General features: G+C 40.6%; 1 protein-coding gene across 1 annotated transcript in view; it reads left to right on the forward strand.

The window, feature by feature from the left end:
• The window catches only part of UQCC1 (ubiquinol-cytochrome c reductase complex assembly factor 1), a 114787-nt gene that overhangs the window by 80343 nt on the left and 14609 nt on the right, over positions 1 to 19835 (forward strand). Inside the window, exon 8 of the mRNA XM_066586541.1 lies at positions 19228 to 19305. Within this exon, the coding sequence (XP_066442638.1) occupies positions 19228 to 19305 (78 nt within the window). The remainder of the gene's footprint in view (positions 1 to 19227; positions 19306 to 19835) is intronic.

The raw sequence follows: 19835 nt of genomic DNA on the forward strand, positions 1-19835 counted from the left end.
ACAAAATCTCTAGTTATCTTAATAAAAAGGCGAAATTTTCTAAGGAAGCACATCTACGTAATTGGGAGAGGGACTTGGGTAAGGTTATCCCTATTGAACAATGTTCCACTGCTATTAAATGGTCCCTGAAAGCTTCCTCTTGTGCCAATCTCCAAGAAATCTTCCACAAATTAATTTTGAGATGGTACTATTACCCCTTCAAATTGGCTCATCTATTCCCAGGCTTCTCAAAGTTATGTTGGCGCAATTGTGGCCAAAGGGGAACTCTCCTACATGTTTTCTGGGAATGCCTGAAGATCAGTCAGTGGTGGTCCGCTATTTTCAAGCTGGTGTCTGAAGTAACTAATATATCTATTGTAATGAATCCAGGACTAGCTCTACTTGCAATAGGCATTGATGGTTTCCCATGAGCAAAAGAAGACTAATGTGCCATATTTTCTAATCACCCATACTTTTGATTGCTAGGAACTGGAGATCCTCCGCCTTTCCATCTTTGGAGTCTCTAACTGATTTAATCTCCAACTATTGCTTTCTGGAACGCATGTTTTTCTTCAATCAAAATAGGTTCTTCGCCTTCCACTTATGCTAAGGTCCTTGGCTCCATAAATTCCCTGTATAGGAGCTTTGACGGTAGCAAGGTTCCCAAGGCACCAGTAAACAGTGATGAGACCTAGTATTGGGCTGTTACAGACCTTGGGTTGTTGAAATTACTCTTAATGGCAAGACTTTAGACCTTAAACTCACAAAAGGTAACCATTCTAACCTATATATACTGGCACTCATGCACCCTTTCTTCACCTCCCTTATCCCAGGTTACTCCTCTCCCTTCCCTACACAAAGAATATAAAAATATTGTGCTATACTTGAACATGACTTTATATAATGGGTTTATATACTTATGTATCCACATTCTGAATCAATGTTAAACCTGATTGTAAAATCTGTAAAAACTTAAATAAAAAATTCTAATGCGAAAAAAAAGAGATGACCTCCAGCTCATACTGCCCGATGGCACTGCTATGGTCATCTCCAGCCGATCATCAGCAAAGAAAATAAATTCTTCCATATTTCTGCTCTTACACTTTGTTCTTACTAGTTTGGATCTAAAGGTATTGGGAATTTTTCTTGTGTGTCACTGGGACTATTTTTCTTGGATGCAGGTACGCTTGACCGCTGTTAGATTAGTGGAGTTTTACAATATAGGGTTTTTATTGTTTTATGAAATATCCTGGAATGGTCATCCATGTTATGCCAATGAAAGCAGTTTGTGTAATAAATATGGACACACGTGTAAGATGTGTGTATTGATTTATATATAATGCATTTTATATGTTCTGCGTGTATTCAGAACACTCCAAATCCTCAAACGTACTTGAAAGAAGTTGAGAAGTGGCCAAGGCCTCTTTAGAACTACAAAGCATGGCTCTGTCTTGCCTTCTCCATATATCTTTGCTTGTAACAAATCTATACAACCCACAGGAAGTGAGCTATATAAAGTGCTTCTGTTTTACAGTCTTGGCCAGATATTATATATTACCAAAAGGAAGGAAATTCATACCGCCGTGACACAATCCATTGCCCATAGCAGCATGAGTATGATTAGAGAGCTCGGTTCTCCTGCAGTTGCTAAATCACTGAAGGGTAAAACTGTTTTTCATCTTCTCTCTTCTGAAGTTTCATTGAAAATGCTATATATTATTACAGCACTGTGTCTTTTTTTTTCTGTGGAGGAGGGGAGTTAATTCCATGTTGCTCAGCTTTCATGAAACCACTTGCGTGAACTGAACTTAGATAGTTCTAGTGACATTCCTACTTTGCAGCCTCTACGGTCTTCTGTATTTCCAAATTTCTTTTTTACTAATTTTTTAGGCACTTTGTGCTTGGAAAATACTTGAAGACATAAGATGTCGTCTTTGGTGAGAGACTACCATAGTCTATGCAGTTGAAATATTTTAGCTTAACACATTCTGTATTCTGAACGGTGACAACCACTAATGTCTACCATTGCACTGCCAAGCTTTTTACAGGCAACGAATGGGCATATATGGTGCGATTGTGGCTTTACCCTCTCCTCTGCTGCAATTAACCTTGATCCTACCTTCAGGACCCATGTCGATCAGGAAAATGAATGGACCCTTCATAATTTACATAAGCACAGGTAGACCGTGACCAGGATATTATTCATGCAGGTGGTCAGTGTTGTAGCCCTCGACGACTCCTTTAAGGATCCTGTGTATCCCTCCCAAATAAGGAAATACTTCTTCACATTAATTTTTATAGGATACAAAAAATGTATTAGAAAGGAAGATCTACAGCTCTGTTGAATACATTTATGAACCTTCTATATTTAATTAATACTCCTCCCCCCACCCACCAAAAAAATAATTAAAAAAATGAAAGTATATTCAGAAGGTTGACCTAATGTGAGTCCAAAAACTAGCTTACTGCAAATGTTGTGCCCAGTATGTGCCCAAATAACATCCGTTATCTTTTCTCCAAATACAACAGGGAGTTCTACTTAACGAACTTACAAGACCGTAGGGATCTATGCTGCTGTTATTTCAGTTCAGTAGCCCTACAGGGGCGGGGTAAATCCAGAATGTGTACCGTTAAGCATGTGTACAATACACCTCTCTTCACGTACTTTTACATGAGCCGATGTTGGACCGAGTAATCGCTCAAAGCAACAACAGGACAAGTGAATGAGAATCGCCCACTTGGCTTTTATCTCCCCATGCTAATGTTTGATTAAACAATAGAGACTTATCTTAAATATGCAAAAATCTCAGGAATTTCCAGTTTTAGATAAAATATCATTTTTCAGTAAACTGTGAACCTGATACCCATACTGTAGTCAGCAGGCGGTGCAAAGAGCACAAATGAGCATGTTCCACGGCAGAACATGATTTAATAAATCACGCAGTGAAAGGTAAAGCCTTTTATCCTAACGTCAACAGAATCTTTCTCTTTCAGTCAAGTCTACCAGTGGGACATTGTGTATCATAAATTAGAGCTTTGTCACAGTGTATTTTGTAAATCGGTGGGTACCAAATTAAATATGGAAGAGGTGGTGTTGGACCGTTTTAGTGATACATTCTTCCCAATTGAGACACTAGTCCATGAACCTTTCATATGATATTTACTGGTTGCTTTCATGTCTTTTATCTTTAGCTTAGGGGAAAGAAACCTGTTGGCAGCTGGCATATTCTCTGAGTATTAAAAACATTTTTACTGTCTATAGACAGGATTAGGGATTCAAATTTTTGTTAAAGATTTTGGATCTGTGGTTTCCTGATTTTTAGATATTTTAAAAGGATTATGTAAGATCAGAAAAAAGAAAATATTGCCGCCCTCATCCATTACTGTGTTTCCCCGAAAATAAGACACTGTCTTATACAAATTTTTGCCCCAAAAGAGGCATCATTTTATTTTCAGGAGGGGGGGAGCTTCTATTCACCTGATCCGCGGTGTCCCGGTGCCTCGCAATAGTCTCCGGTGGCGCTGCAGCAAGCTCCAGTGTCCTCCGCGCTGACATATCAGATTCTTTCTGGTAAATGGGGCTTTGAATACCCCGCCTCCAGCAAAGCGAGCGCTGTGATTGGATTGAGTGCTTTATGTCAAGGAAAAAGCTTGCTTCCACTCTGTCACAAAATTTTTGGCCTAACTCCTTCTCCTACTCTCTTAATGGATATGCTTTTTGGAAGCTAGCACATCCGTGTAGCGATGTATTTATAGGCTTTAACCCTTTGATTCCCTTAGAGAATATTTTGAATAATGGAACTTTTATGTGTATGTAAAAAATGTTGTATTTGTAAATATTTGTAGTGGTCCCATGAGGTCAAATGATATGGAGATCTTAGTGACTCAAATGGAACAAGAGATTCCTCTATCAATAAATGTGCGAGAGTAGAAATACCTAATACCTAATTTTATCCATGCCTTTAAAGATATATGAGTAAGCGAAGAGAGGTGGGAGAGTAGAGGCAAATGCCACAAAAGAATTATGAATAAGGATTTGGTCGAGACAGGAGATGCTAAATGATGCTCCATATAGACCCCAGTGTTTCTGGGTCTTGGACCTCCACCATGGAGCTAATTGGGAGACAAGTGTAGCTAGATAAGTCTTGAATCTCTAGGAGGCCTAGAGCTGCCACCCATATATCCTTAGTGAGTATTGTGCTGGTCACGCAAGCTTTATCTTGCGCCCAGACAAATTGAGATAGAGGCCTGTTCATGCTATTAAAAAAATGTTGTGGTAGTTCAATAGGAAGAGTTTGAAATGGATATAATAACTTTGGCAGTGAAAGCTTTTTAAAAGTGGCTATTGTTCCCATCCAAGATATCTCTAATTTAAATCTTTAGGATTTTGTTTGCATTGGTTCGAAATTGTGCTGATTGGAGGGTTTTTGTGTAAAGCAGTTATGGCTGGCTATACCCAAATATGTTATACCTTCGCTTTGCCAGTCAAAAGGATGTTTTATTTTGTAGATAATGTAATAAGTCTTTGTTTCATCGGCTAGATATGGGATTTTTATGCAATTATTTTGTAGTAAGATATCTGTCCAAACTTTTGTTACCTCCAATGCATTTTCAAGAGAAGATATGGGATCTGTTAATGTCAAAATAATATCAGCGTATAACGATATTAAATGGAAACAACCTCCCATCCGTATTTCTTTTAGTTAAGGTATTTTCATTAAGAGCCTGTGTGACAATGATTCTAGTGACTGTATACTGTAAATATCAGTGGAGACGGTGGGCAGCCTTGCCTTGTGACTTTTGAAATCATTTGTTAAGGCCCCGTTGGTAAATGGTTACACTGAGGGGATTGAATACAATGTGGATATAGTTTTGAGCCAAAGGCTACTTATTTATATAATTTTTTTTTTACGATCTATGTCCCCCATGACGTTATATAAGATTTCTGGGGGACATGCACTTTTCCACTGTATCTAGGGCATCCATAGGAGCCCCAGTTACAGGGAAAACTTCCCCTGTAGTGACAATAGTCACTGGCAAAGCTGATCAGGGTCTGCTGGGACCCTTTAGCTCTGCAGTGCCAGGAGATCCCAGCGGTCACGCCAGCTTGCGTAGTGGAAGTTATATTTCAATTTTCACTTGTTAGTACATAGCGGTCATTGAGCGCTGTGTACTAGGGAAAGGAGAAGGGGTTAAAAACCACTCCTGCCTTCTCCTACAGATTCTCAGCTGTGACTAACAGCTGACAACCCAACCTGTTTCTGATTGTTTGCAGAACAGGGGTTTTAATCCTTAGCCATATTTTTACTATCGGCTGGGATTAAAGTCCAGGACCAAGCCCCGTAAATTTACTGTGCTTGGTCCTTAATGGGTTAACATTTATTGATACTACCTTAATCACAATGATTGACAGTAACTAAAAGAAGCATATTTACTTAGATTATTTTGCAGTAAAAGATGTATAGGGTTGTCATCATGGGAGCAGGTTTTCCATACCATGTAGGCTATTGGTTATGCCTGCTATACAACATAAGAGATTTTGTAAGTATTGCATCAGCTCTGAGGCAGAGACTATTTCTGGAATCCCGCCTGAATTTATTATTGCAGCGTGACCTGTCCTCTAAGTCCGCCATTTTACTTTGAAGTCGCTCAAGTTTTGATTCTAAGTTATAATTTGCATTTATGATGTTATGTGAAGATGTAAATTCTGCCAGTTGGTAAATCTATTCTCTACCTCAGCAATAGCAGAGTTAGGCCTCATGTCCACGAGGAAAATAAGAATTAAAATCCACAGCGTTTTTCCCTCACGCGGATCCGCGCCCCATAGGAATGCATTGACCACCCGCAGGTAGATAAATACCCGCGGATGGTAATTAAAAAATTTCTGGAGCATGAAAGAAAATGGACATGCTCCATTTTAGTGCGGATCACGCGTGCGGGAGCTCATAGAGCACATAGCTCAATTGACCTCCCGCATGAAAAATAAAAGACAATTGCAGTGCATCCGCAGCCCAAATCTGCGTTACAAATCCGCAGCAGATCTGATTTTCCCCGTGGACATGAGGCCTTAAGGGTTTTGATGAGTTGAGAAAAACTGGATTGTAAAAAACTTTGCAGAGCTTTCAACATAGCTTTTATGGAGGTATCGATAACTGATGCATCATTGACAGGATTAATGTCAAAAATATCTGCCATGGCGGATGATCTAGGTTTAGAAAGGTTGGGTCACTCACCTCTGCATTGGGTTACCCTCGAGAGTCCATTTTCTGTCTTTGCTTTGCTGGGCTGGCCGAGGAAGAAGAGGTCGTGTCCACAATATGATGATGACAACCGTGTAGTTGTGAGGTTTTCCATCTGGCTTTTGCGGGACTCCCTTCAAATTTGCAAGTGAACTTGTGAGGCTTGGAGGGAAGGACGCGCTAACTGATGCCTCGGAGCTGTTCCTTTGCTTTAGAATTGGCACAATCAGGCAAATACTCCACAGGTGCAGAAACAGGGCAGCTTCTCCGTGAGCTTCCGACTGAGTCATCTTGGTCCTCAGGGACTGAGAAAAGTAAAAAATAAATGAGCTTCTCCTACTCAGCTGTTGACCGTTCCCTCTCTGTGGCATCCTATACATTTAGGCAGCGGGTGAAGTCTCTTTGGCTATGGTTTTAATGCTTTGGAGTCAATGTGGATCCCTGGTGGTTCAGTAGCTCTGCAGTCAGGCAGCCATTCATTCACTGTCAACTAAGCCACGCCTCACACCTCCCTTTTCTTAAAATTCTGTGTTGTACTCTTCCTCCTGAATATTTATGAATAAATTGACAACTAGGTCTTCCTATTCTCCCTGTCAAAGAGTTGTGTCCTACACAGTCTGGCATTGTTAGTACTAATTGGGTAATGCTAGACTGTATTAAGACACATCAGCAATGGTTGAAACACAATTGTCGATTTATTTATAATTTTTTAGGAAGAATAACAGAAGACCGACACAACATGGAGTTCTAAGAAAAGATTTTCTAGAATTGTGGAATGCAAGTATTCACTAAAATAGACATCTCAAGAGTGACGAGAGATCTTCGTTAGGGGCACATTTCTACTCCAGGTTATTTTAAGGTGACCTGATATGGCCCAAGTCAGAGATGTACTTTTAAGAAGATGCTCTTCCACCAGGTCCGCTTATGCATATAATCCTAATGTGTCTATAGATAAAATTAGCTCTGGTTTGTTCACAAATGCGATTCCTTTATTTTGGGTTTCAACTCTGATATTTATCAGATGTCTCTAGTGATATTTCCACACATAAGTACCATGTGGGTGTTTAAAACAAATTAAATCTAGAATACCAGCACATCTGTGTGTTCATGTGATCTCGATATCTTGATCAATATTATTTAATATTTTAGGCCAAGGGAAATACAGTTGACGTTGAGTCAGTGAGACCAGTTCAGAAGCAATTCTGACTTTGTAAAGGTTCTTGTAAAGTACTAGAAACGTCTGTAAACCTCAATAATCAAGAACCAAAAACGTTAGTCACGGGTTCAGGCTGTGCTGACATTTGTCCACGGTTTCACCTTCTATGGGTTTCACCCAGAACATGAATAGATATGAAGACCGCCTCAGCCAATCAGCCAGCCTCAACCACTCGAGTTTTTACTTTTCAACTACAAATTAACTTTTTGAGTTCTTTGCTATTAACATCCATAAATGTTCTTACTGTTTTCTGTAATTTTATTGTGCAGCAAGATCAGACTTTAGCTTAAAGGAGATGTCCCGAGGCAGCAAGTGGGTCTATACACTTCTGTATGGCCATAATAATGCACTTTGTAATGTACATTGTGCATTAATTATGAGCCATACAGAAGTTATAAGAAGTTTTATACTTACCTGCTCCGTTGCTAGCGTCCTCGTCTCCATGGAGCCGACTAATTTTTGGCCTCCGATGGCCAAATTAGCCGCGCTTGCGCAGTCCGGGTCTTCAGCTTTCTTCTATGGAGCCGCTCGTGCCAAAGAGCGGCTCCGTGTAGCTCCGCCCCGTCACGTGCCGATTCCAGCCAATCAGGAGGCTGGAATCGGCAGTGGACCGCACAGAAGAGCTGCGGTCCACGAAGGTAGAAGATCCCGGCGGCCATCTTCAGCGGTAAGTATTGAAGTCACCGGACCGCCGGGATTCAGGTAAGCGCTGTGCGGGTGGTTTTTTTAACCCCTGCATCGGGGTTGTCTCGCGCCGAACGGGGGGGGGGGGTTAAAAAAAAAAAACCCGTTTCGGCGCGGGACATCTCCTTTAATGGAAATGTAGTCAAACTATAGAAAAGTATTGGGATCCGACATGACCTGTATGGGTAGAGATGGTGCTTGAGGCTAAGAGTAGTAATATGATTTATCTTTAGTAATATCGGCAAAGTAAGGCATTTGCATTTGTTTAACAAATAGGGAAAAAAAAACATGAATTATGAAAATATATGTGCTTTTATGTATTCCTATGATATACTTTTTCATTCATCCCCCCCAATTCAAATTCACACTCCTATTTCTCATGTAAGCAGTACACCCTTCAAGCTGTCTGATGAAGAGGTGTGTTGTCTCAAAATGTATTGTTTTGCTGGTATTACTAAAAAGAAACCTTATAACTAGTCTAGTGCATCTAGACAGGCAGCATCTCCTTTAATCCACACACCAAAATTCCCTATATGTGCTATATTACAAGGAGAGCACAAACCTCCAAACTTGCACTAAAGGGCTCAAGCCAAGAAGAGCAGCAGAAGATTTGCCCAAGAAATTGATAGGAAATGTGCAGAGTGCTTAATTTTTTCATATGTACATATAGAATTCAATAGGCCCCATGAAAAACAGTTGACCTGAAACAGTATAAAAAAATGCCCTGTGCTGTTTTTGCAAGTACAAAAAGGCATATTTTAAAGGATCCATAAAGGCCAGAAAAATCGTACATACCCTTAATGACACTTACACACCTTGCTGAAGCAGCAGTACAAAAGGACTGAGTGAAAAAAGTGTTTAATAAAGACCAGATTCATATAAATATTTTGTGCAATAATGAAAGCGAGCCTGATTTACAAGATGTTGGTACCAAATAAAAAAATATAAATGGCCTGAAAATCTAATATGCCCTAGTATATATTGAAATGTGTGATATTTATAATGCGAACATAAACCTCCGAGCTCGCCATTAATCGCACACTTGTATATCCCTCACGGCCCCTAAGAAGTGCTCTATGCTTTTCTTTTTTTTTCCCTATCTACTCCGTTCGGTTGAATAAAAACTCAAATCACGAATGCCCGAGGAATATGCGCCTTAGAAATTGATAGGAAATGTACAGATGGTCCTTTTTTTCCCTGTGTGTATACATTTAATCCAGTAGGCCCCACAAAGGAAAGTAGAGGAGCAAGAGACACCGATCACCAACTAAAATGTTTTCTACACAAATGCGTAGAGCATTAGAAACAAACAAAAGGGATTGGAGCTCCTAACACAGATGGGATGATGCACTTGATTGGATTACAAGGTTTGACAGATACAGCCTTTTTATAAGAAACAGTCCTAATAAAAGGAGAGGAGGTGTTGCATTGTATGTTAAAGCATACATCTCCACAGAGATTCGAGCTTCAGAGCATGGGAGTTCTGTAGAAACTGTTTGGGTAAGTATACAAGGAGAGAACAACAGAAAGGACACCATTGTAGGCATTTACTTTAGACCGCCTGGACAAGCAGAACATATGGATAAACTCTTTCTACATCACATGGCAAAATTCTCATAAAGCATGGCATAGGTGATTATGGGAGATTTTAACTATCCAGACATTTGTTGGGAATCTGTCTCAGGCAAAGGTAATAGGTTCAACAAATTCTTATCTGCTCCTTGCTGACAACTTTATCTTCCAAAGGTAGAAGATAAAACAAGGGGATCTGCTATTGTGGACCTAATTCTTACCAACAGGGAGGAAATGGCTGAAGTACGGATGGCTGGGACCTTAGGAGGCTATGATCATGCTCTCCTTGAATTTTGGATAACAGGTAGAGGAAGACTCAGACCTCAAGGTTGGATTTCAGAAAGGCAGGTTTTAATGGACTCAGAAAGAGGGCATGAAGGATTCAATGGCTGGGTGTTCTTAAGGATAGAAATGTCCAAGAATGTTTGGAAATACTGTGAAATGAGATTCTCAAAGCACAATCCTTAATAATCCCTAAAAGAAGAAAGAATGGAAAGCATTTTAAAGAGACCAGAATGGTTTAACACAGAACTAATACACACGCTAAAGAGGAAGAAAAATATGTTTGTTGAATCAAAAAAGGGGGAAATGGCTAAATAAGAGTATAATGCAGTCTGCAGAAACTGTAGGACAAGTGTCAAAACGCTAATAATGAATTGAGGCTTGCAACAATAAAAAGGGATTTGTGGGTATGTCAAAAGCAAAAGAAAAGTTAAAGGTGCTATATATAGGATGTTTACAGGATGAAAATGGTGACTTGGTTAAAAATAATGTGAAGAAGGCTGTACTTTTTAAATTCCTATTTTGTATCTGTTTTCTTTCAGAAAGTAGATGTAATATTAACTGATCTTCTGTGTGCTATTAAAGGAATGCAGGTCATCTATAAGCAGAGGTACGATGGGGGAACATTTAGCTAACTTAAATGAATTAAAGTCTCAAGGTTCAGATGAATTACATTCTAGGATACTAAAGGAAGCAGCAGAGGTACATTCTAGGATACTAAAGGAAGCAGCGGAGGTAATTACTAAACCACTCGCCATAATCTTTGAAAATTCCTAGAGAACAGGAGAAGTCTCAGAAGATTGGAAAAGGGCAAATGTTCCCAGATTCAAAAAGGGAAGAAGGTGGACTCAGGAAGCTACAGACCTGTGAGCCTGACTTCTACACTGGGAAAGATGCTTGAACAATTATTAATCTGCATATAGGAAAGTGCTTGAATGAGAATGGAGTAAGTAACCAAAGCCGTCATGGGTTTGTAACAAACATGTCATGCAAGACAAATCTAATTTCCTTCTATGACAGTATCACTGACTGGGTTGATCAGGGAAATGCAGTAGACATAGTATATCTTGACTTTAGTAAAGCATTTGACAAAGTATCTCATACAATCCTTATTCTTAAAATTACCAATTATGACATGGACAAGGCAACTGTTAGGTGGATTAAAAAATGGCTGAGTGATCAAACTCCTAGTCGTCATAAATGGCTGCACATCCAATTTAAACAATGTGTCAAGTGGGGTACCACAAGGCTCTGTCCTGGGCCCAGTAGGGTTCACTATTTTTATAAATGATCTGGAAGATGGAATTGAAGGGAAACTGATCAAATTTACCAATGACACAAAGCTAGGAGGGATAGCTAACACTAGGGAAGAGAGAGAATTCGTCAAGATCTAGGAAAGCTTGAACAGTGGGCAGCGACTAAAGCCTGGTTTAGACAAAACGATTATCACTCAAAAGATGTCTTATGAGTGACTTTTTGAACAATAATTGTTTTGTGCATTTACAGGGCAAGGTGATCGCTCAAGCGTTGAGCGATCATCTAGCACTCCAAGCGGGGTATGCAAAAGACAAGTGGGGTCACTTGGCTTCTGCATCCAGCTGTTCTCTGCTTGGAGCGCTTAGCTGGTATATAGCGGTAGGCTTCAAGCGGGATATGCAGATCACTGGACCGCTGTGTTCTTCATACCCCGGCTGTTTATGGAGTGGGATACAGCCGAAACAATAGTATCAGCTGTTTCCCGCTGTGAATTCCTGATAAGGCTGATCGTTCTCTTTCAACATACTGAAAGAGAACGATCAGCGGCTGGTTAATGAAAACTGTACGATGTCTGTGCAGTTAGACACAACGATTATCGCTCAAAAGACTGCTTTGAGTGATTTTTGAGCGAAAATCATTGTGTCTAAATCAGCCTTAACAGAATGGTATTTAACAAGGAGAAATGCAAGGTCCTACATCTGGGCAAGAAAAATAAAGCACATACAGAATGAGAGAAATTAGGCTAAGCAGCAGCACATGTGAAAAATAATTGATCACAGACTGAACATGAGCCACCAGTGTGATGCAGCAGCACAAAAAAGCAAACACAATTCTGGGATGTATTAAAAGGAGCATAGTCTGAATCACGTGAAGTAATTATCCCCGTCTACTCTTCCTTATTGAGACCTCATCTGGAATATTTTATCTAGGTCACAATTTAAACAAAGACATTGACAAAACAGGAGCAAGTTCAGAGAAGCTACCAGAATGGTGAGCGGTCTGCAAATCATGTCCTATGAGGACAAGGGAATGTTTAGCTTGCAGTAAAAAAGTCTGAGAGGAGACTTAAGGTAATAGCTGTTTACAAATATCTGAAGGACTGTCACAGTGCAGAGGGATCAGCCCTATTTTCATCTGCACAAGGAAAGACTAGAAGCAATGGGAAGAAACTGAAAGGAAGGAGACACAGATTAGATATTAGAAAAAACTTTGAGGGTGATCAACGGGTGGAACAGGTTACCACGGAAGGTGGCGAGTTCTCCTTCAATGGAAGTGTTCAACTAGAGATTGGACAAATATCTGTCTGGGATGATTTGGTGAATCCTACACTGAGCAGGGGGTTGGACTCGATGACCCTGGAGGTCCCTTCCAACTCTACCATTAAATGATTCTAAGGTCAGTTGACCTGAAAAGTGTACTATTCTGGCTTTGCAAATACAGAAAGGCACATTACTAGCCATTTTATTATTTTTGTAGAATTACACTAAGGGCCAGAAAAAGTGTGTATATACCCTTAATAACACTCATACACCTTGCTGATGCAGCAGTACAACATGATGGAGTAAAAAAGTGTTTAATAAAGACAGGATTCATATAAATCTTTTTGTATAATAATGAAAAAGAACATGATTTACAAGATGTTGATACCAAAGAAAAATCTGTAAATAGCCTGCCATTCTAACCTGCACACCTGGGTATTGAAATTTGTGATATTTATAAGGTGAGCATAAACCTCCGAGCTCACCCTTAATCACACACATATATATCGCCCGCAGCCCTAAGAGGCGCTCATTTCCCATCCCCTTCCCCAATTTTGTCAGTTGAATAAGGGCAAAAACCATGAATGGTCCAAGGAATTCACAAGAAATGTATCGATTTAGCCTTTTTTTCCCCCATGTACTTGTACAGAAGTCAATAGGCTCCATAAAGGTCAGTTGACTTAAATAGTATAAAAAGTGCACTATGCTGTTTTTGCTAATACAGGCCATCACATTGTTATCCTTTTTTTTTTCTTTTTTAAAAGGTCACTGAAGGCCAGAAAAAAAAGTGTATTATACCCTTAATAACCCTTACACACCTTGCTGATGCAGCAGTACAACACGGCGGAGTGAAAAAAAAAAGTGTTTAATAAAGACCGGATTCATATAAATATTTCTTGTGTAATAATAAAAGAAAACCTGATTTACAAGATGTTGATACGAAAAAAAAAATGTAAATAGCATGCCATTCTAACATGCACACATATATATTGAAATTTGTGATATTTATAAGGTGTGGAAGTGGGGTCTGTGTACAGTCACATAATAGATTAGAGTGCATGAGTATAGCAAAAGGTAAGAAATTATCCCCCCTCCCCCTGTTGGAGCCAGATGTATTGAAAGGCATTTGGGTGACCTACAAAAAAATGACTTCATTATTTAGCTTTCCTTCCCAATACGCCTATAATGTTTAACTTTTATGTAATTTTTTTTGTCAAGAAAGTGTACGTTGGAGGGGAGGATTTTTTTCTCTCAGCGAGCGGGATAGAACAAGTCGTCTCTTTTGTGATTGACACTCTGCTAGTCATCAGTAGCAGAGAAGGCCCCTGCTGTTTTTGAAGGCCCTGTTTGGATGACAGCCCAGTCGAGGTCTGCATCTCAGACCTCCGCTCTGCCGACCTGCTTTTGAGTGTCTCTAGATAGAAGGGCTTCCAAAATATGTCTGCATTCTAAGACGAAATTGGCTCAGAATAGCCAAAAAAAAGTTCTCATGGGGGTAAGAGAAGGCGCCACTACAGCTGAGACCTGTGTTTTGAACTTTTGTTTTTCAGACTATTACCACCTTTCAGAAATTGTTTCTTTAGTTTATAATATATATATATTTTCCTACTTTTACGGTGTGTTTTGAGTAAAAACACAAAAGACCTCTGTCCTTTTTAATACAGACCTTGTCTTTGTACCTGGATTAGATTAATGCACAATTGATTCCCATGCGCATAGCTTCTAGAAGACACTGCTCTGACATATCCTAACCGGATTCACCGCTGTGCATTCTCTCATCGCTTTTATATTTAGATTCAGAATAGCAAGCCCAGTATTAATGATGGCTGAGCATTAAAACGATGGAGCTGATTTACAATTCAGAATGTGCCAGAAATCTGCTTGAAAATGTGCCAGAAATTGGCACACATGCCATGCACCAACTTTTTTTTTTTTTTTTATGCTCTACTAGACACTTGCCAAAAGTTTCTAGGAAAGGAGACATAGCTTTGACGAATCATAAAATACTTCTTATTTATTAAAGGGTATTACCAAGATTGACTTTTATCATCCAACCAAAGGATCTCACAGCGGAGACTGCTACCGATCCTGAGAACGGGGTCCCTTGCCTCACTATGGGCTCACTGCACCCCCACAGTGAGGAAAAGATTGAATTGAGCGACAGTAGAACATGTGCAGTGCTGCTCTATTCATCTTCGTTGGTAGTGCTAGAGGTAGCAAAGCTTTTGTACTTGACTGTTTCCGTCAGCCTTATTGAAATGATTGGCGAAGATACTATGCATGGTGCTCAACCACCGCTACATTCGACCTCCAATCGGGGGGTGCAAAAAGCTTGTAATGAGAAGAGTAGGATATGGGTCCTCAGTTATTGAGATTGGTGGGGATCTCTGCGGATTCCCATGGTCCAGATTTGTATTACCTATCCTGTGGATAGGTGATAATAGTCAATCTTGGGAATTTCCCTTTTATGGCATGCACCAGTTTTTTTGCTGCAAAATAATGGTGTAAACCAGTGGTCTTCAACCAGTGGCCCAGGAGCCACGTGGTTCGCTTCCCTTGCTGTGTGGTTCATCTGGGAGTGCTGAGTTATGACTGTATGTACTGGCAATTGACATAATTGCAGACCTATCACAAAACACTAGACCATACCATTTCGGATGCCATAATGCAAGTGTCAAACTTCACGCTAAGATATTTATCAGCAAATGTTTGCAATTTCACACTTTCTTGTTAATCCACATTTGGGCTAGGGCTACACGGTGACTTTGAGTTTAGGCAGGCATAAAAATGAAGCAACGATTGGCCTGTGTAAATAGGCAAGTCTTCATCTATGAAGGACTACCTGTTCTGTGTGAATAGAGCCAGGCGGCTGGAAACTATCTGTGGCCGGCTCCACATCCATGCACTGAACCACTTTTGCTCCTGTGTTGATCGACTGGGATCTGCTACTTGGAATCACCCCCCCCAATTAGCTGATTTGTCCAGCCCTGACTGCAATGAGGAGCCAGAAGTGTAACAGGAGGCAGGACTTCCAGTGATTTTAAGTGGGAGTGAAGCTGACCGTTACATTTCTGTGGCTGACCAGCGATGACTCTCTGGGCTGCTCCATTGACAGTGGGTTGAACGATCAGCTGAGCAGCATGCTCCTTGTTGATCAATTATCGCTGACCTATCCTGAGGACAGGTTTTTAGTCATTAAAGTCCCTGAATACCCTTTTAAGCGGTCGACTGCTGATTCATAGTTTGGCTGCCTCTTCCAATCAGTGGACATTTGAGAGCCCGTTTTCCCTTTTCTTGGGAAGAGAGCTGATTTGCATAGGTAAATGCTTAGTCACAGGACGTCTACACAGGAGCGTAATTCACTGCGTGCCGCCCCCATTAGACAGTTACGTGACTTGCAGCAATCGCCATTCAATATGTTGGCGTCTATGTGTGTATAATACTAGCCAAGATGGAGCATGCTACAATCTTTATTTTAAACAGTATGTGTGTGCAGCAACATGGGAGCCCTGTGGCAAATCGGTACACTGTATTACACGCTCAAAACCCATGTGCATAATATGTTGTCACTAGAGATGAGCGAGTATACTCGCTAAGGCACATTACTCGAGCGAGTAGTGCCTTAGCCGAGTATCTCCCCGCTCTTCTCTAAAGATTCGGGAGGCGGGGGAGAGCGGGGAGGAACAGAGGGGAGATCTCTCTCTCCCTCGCTCCCCCCCGCTCCCCGCCGCAACTCGCCTGTCGCCCCTGCCGGCCCCCGAATCTTTAGAGACAAGCGAGGAGATACTCGGCTAAGGCACTACTCGCTCAAGTAATGTGCCTTAGCGGGTATACTTGCTCATCCCTAGTTGTCACTACATGTTCGCGTGAAGGAGCCCATAAGCTGGGTAGACTTTGGTTCTATTCCTTTAGGTAGATGATGGTTGTTAAAGGACATTCCAACAGCTCTCTAAGAATCCGAGTATTCCAACAATGTAGCACAAGTTAGTACTGCATTGATAGCCATTATGTTGACTAAACAGAAAAAGTTCCCAAGAATACCGGTTGTCAGTATACTTGTCGAGGCAGACAGTTTAGTTAGATTAAGCAAGACATGCGCGAGTAAGGGGGGAAAAAAGTTAGTAGTGCTTATAGAATTTCAAGTCACTACAACATTAAAGTTAAAATAAACTTTGTTGTCAGCCCAAAATGCAAGCAAAGTGCTTTTGGAACAGAGCTCAAGTGTCTTGGCTTTCACAATGAAATGACGGAGTATCTTTTTACCATCACATTGACAGAAAAGCCCAACGTCTAAAGTCACAGCTCCAGCTTAAAAATTTATTTTCCTCTATTTATATCCTGTAGGGAAAAACAATAAATGACTGAAAAAGTAGATTATCCATGTAATGTACTGAACCCAAGAGCTGCAGCCAAAATAACCTTATATAAAAAAATGACACCACTTTCTGTTGATGAAGAAAATGTCATTAAAAGCGCTGTAATTTAATAAAAGGAATTGGTTGGTATACGCTCGGCCATGCTGACCTCACTTGTGCAGACTAGCGCATCCAACAGCTCTGTGCTCTGGCTGCTGTCATTGACACAGTCAGTCTAGAAGACGGCAGGTTGACCGCAATCCAAGAATGGCTGATGCTTTTTTAGTCAAGCATATTACAGAAAAGGCCAGAGACGTGGAAAAAAAAGTATTTACGTAAAACACGGCAAACATTGGACCATTTCACTATGGCTATTCTATAAACAGTAAGCTTTTACCAACTTTTAAGAAATCGTGCATAAATAAGGATGTTGGATCGAACTGTAACAATGGCCGTCACGTAAAGGAACGTACCGCATTGGGGCACCTTAGTATCCTGTGGGTGACCCTTTCATCAATTTATGTTGTAGAATATCAAAAAACTGATGCAGGGTACTTGTTTGTGGTATTCAGTACTTCAGTAGTAAGGGGATTAAGCCTAGCTATAGGGGTGTTTGACCTGTGGAGTCACACAGGGTGCATTAGCGACCCCCGTTGAAGACGCCACTGCCGCCACATATGTCCAGATAGAGCATACTTGCGAATAATACAAATCTTTAACTCTTTAATGGCGCAGACGTTTTGGGGTTTTTTCCTCCCCGTTTTAAAAAAAAATCACAACTTTTTTATTTATAAGTCATAGCTGATGTAGATTTCATATTTGGCACACGGATAACCTGAAGATGCTCCAAATTAGGAATTTGGCGCCTCTTAATAAATTTGACACACTTCACACCAGTGTAACCTCCACTTAGACCGGCTTATAAACCGCTGGTCTATGTAAATCTGCCCCTAGTGCTTTGATGAAGGCCCAGTCGTTGTAAGGTAAAGTCAGGTTTTTTTTTAACTTTTTGAGAGTTTGGGAAAGGACCAAAAAAGAACTGAAATGGCTGAACGAAAAGACCTTGTGAAAATATTCCTCCCTACTTTCCATGTAGTATGTAAAGAAAAGTCAGCAAAAAGAGACCTATATTAGAAAAGTGGATACATGGCCCCCTTTTTTGAACCCTTATTTTGTCATGCATGACATCTAAATCCTTACATTTTTTTTTCAGTTTACCAGGTGAGATAAAAGAACACCGTGTGAACCTAGTTTGTGGGTTAATGGGAGGAAATATTTACAAAAGAACACAATTGTAAGATTTATGATAAATGATTTATGATAAAAACTGAAAGCCTTGATGGGAGCGGAATGGGGTTTTAAGTACCGTATGCCTTAATAAGTTGCTGGTAAATATTTCATGTACCCCAGCTCAATGTAATCCTTCATAAAAGTAAAAATGTAAGTCGTGGTGAAATCCTGCGTTGTGCGGCCCTCTGCCCCCTTGGGAAGTGGATGTGCACACTAAAGTCAAACTCTGCAACTCGACTTCAGTAGTGCATTATGCTTGTACCAAATACCAAGTTCGTCAGAGTATTGTGCCCGGCGATCCCAGGTACTGCAGTCGCTCCAGGAGGATCCATCTGGTCTAGTGTGGTCACTCCCTCCCATCATCAATCAGAGAACATATTTGCTCTCTGATTGTCACATATGGGGGTTTCTTTTTATTCAAAAAAGAGAGGGAATTAGAAGCTCATCCAATCACTCCTCTACATCATTTAACCCCAAAGATGGCAGTCATTGAACACCTCTGTATCTAAATGTTTTAAAGTAAAAAATTAAAAATGTTTTTGAATTACACAGCGCTTTAAATATTGAAAAAAATAAGAACAAAAAAACTACACAATTGTTGTTGCCACAGCTGTAACAACCTGCACTAGGAGGTTTTTTTTTCATTTTTATGTAACTGTTGGGGGTTAAAACAACAAAATGCTGATCAAGTGTGGACACTCAAGATGGGTAACCATTAGGTCGCCTGCAGACGGCCGAGTCGGATCCTGACCCGCGCCCCTGCAGGGAACAGTGCGGCTCCCACGGCTCTGACTCTGTGATATGCCGCCTAGCCGCTGCATGAGTGGAGCTGGGGCGCCGGGAGTGACATTTCTGTGCGGGGCTCTGCAAGACCCGCACAGAAATAGAACATGCCGCGATTGTTTTCCGCGTGTATTTTCACGCGGATGAATCACGGTCATCTGCATATGATTGCGTTTTGGATTGCAATCCTATGCAGGCGGGCACGGGCGGAACTTCTGTAGGAAATCTCGCTGCGGAATTTCCGCCCGTGTGCAGGGAGCCTTGCATGTATAAAGAAATTTGACTAAGTTGTTTTTTATTTTTTTTTTCAGATTGATGCTGTAAAAATGAAGAAAGCAATGAGAGATTTTACGGAAATATTTTATGCATCTATATTTGGATATGATGAGGTACGATATAACATCCTCTTACATTTTGTATTAATCCCTTCGTGCACAATGACATGCGGTACATGTGTGGCATGGGGATGCCTTGTGTGAAGTTACCATGCCATAAATGTACATTGTAGCAAAGTACAGAAGCTGTGCCTATGTGATCAGTAACAGGAGATCGGTGATGATCACAAACCTGTAATCCCTTTGATTCTGCGGTGGCTAAAGTGCATCTTATATGGGGGAGGGGGGGGGGTAGGACTAAAAAAAAGTTTGCGTCCTTAGTTGCAGCATGTTGTGCTATGAGTAAGGATGCAGTTAGAATCTGAAATGCATGAGCTTAGCTTTGTATGTACGATGGATTCTGGTTTGGGATTTTAAAGTGAGTTTTCAGGAAAAATGAAAATTTGACTATATGTGGCAAATCTACCTAATCCCTTCTTATGAATAATCCTGCCACTAGTCTTGCATTCTGGTCCCCCATTTGCCTCTTCATAAAATGGCCACCGCACTCTCAGGCCTCCCTTAGTCGAGTGTTCTTAGGAAGT

This window comes from Eleutherodactylus coqui, chromosome 13, assembly GCF_035609145.1.
Source record: "Eleutherodactylus coqui strain aEleCoq1 chromosome 13, aEleCoq1.hap1, whole genome shotgun sequence".
NCBI lineage: Eukaryota > Metazoa > Chordata > Amphibia > Anura > Eleutherodactylidae > Eleutherodactylus > Eleutherodactylus coqui.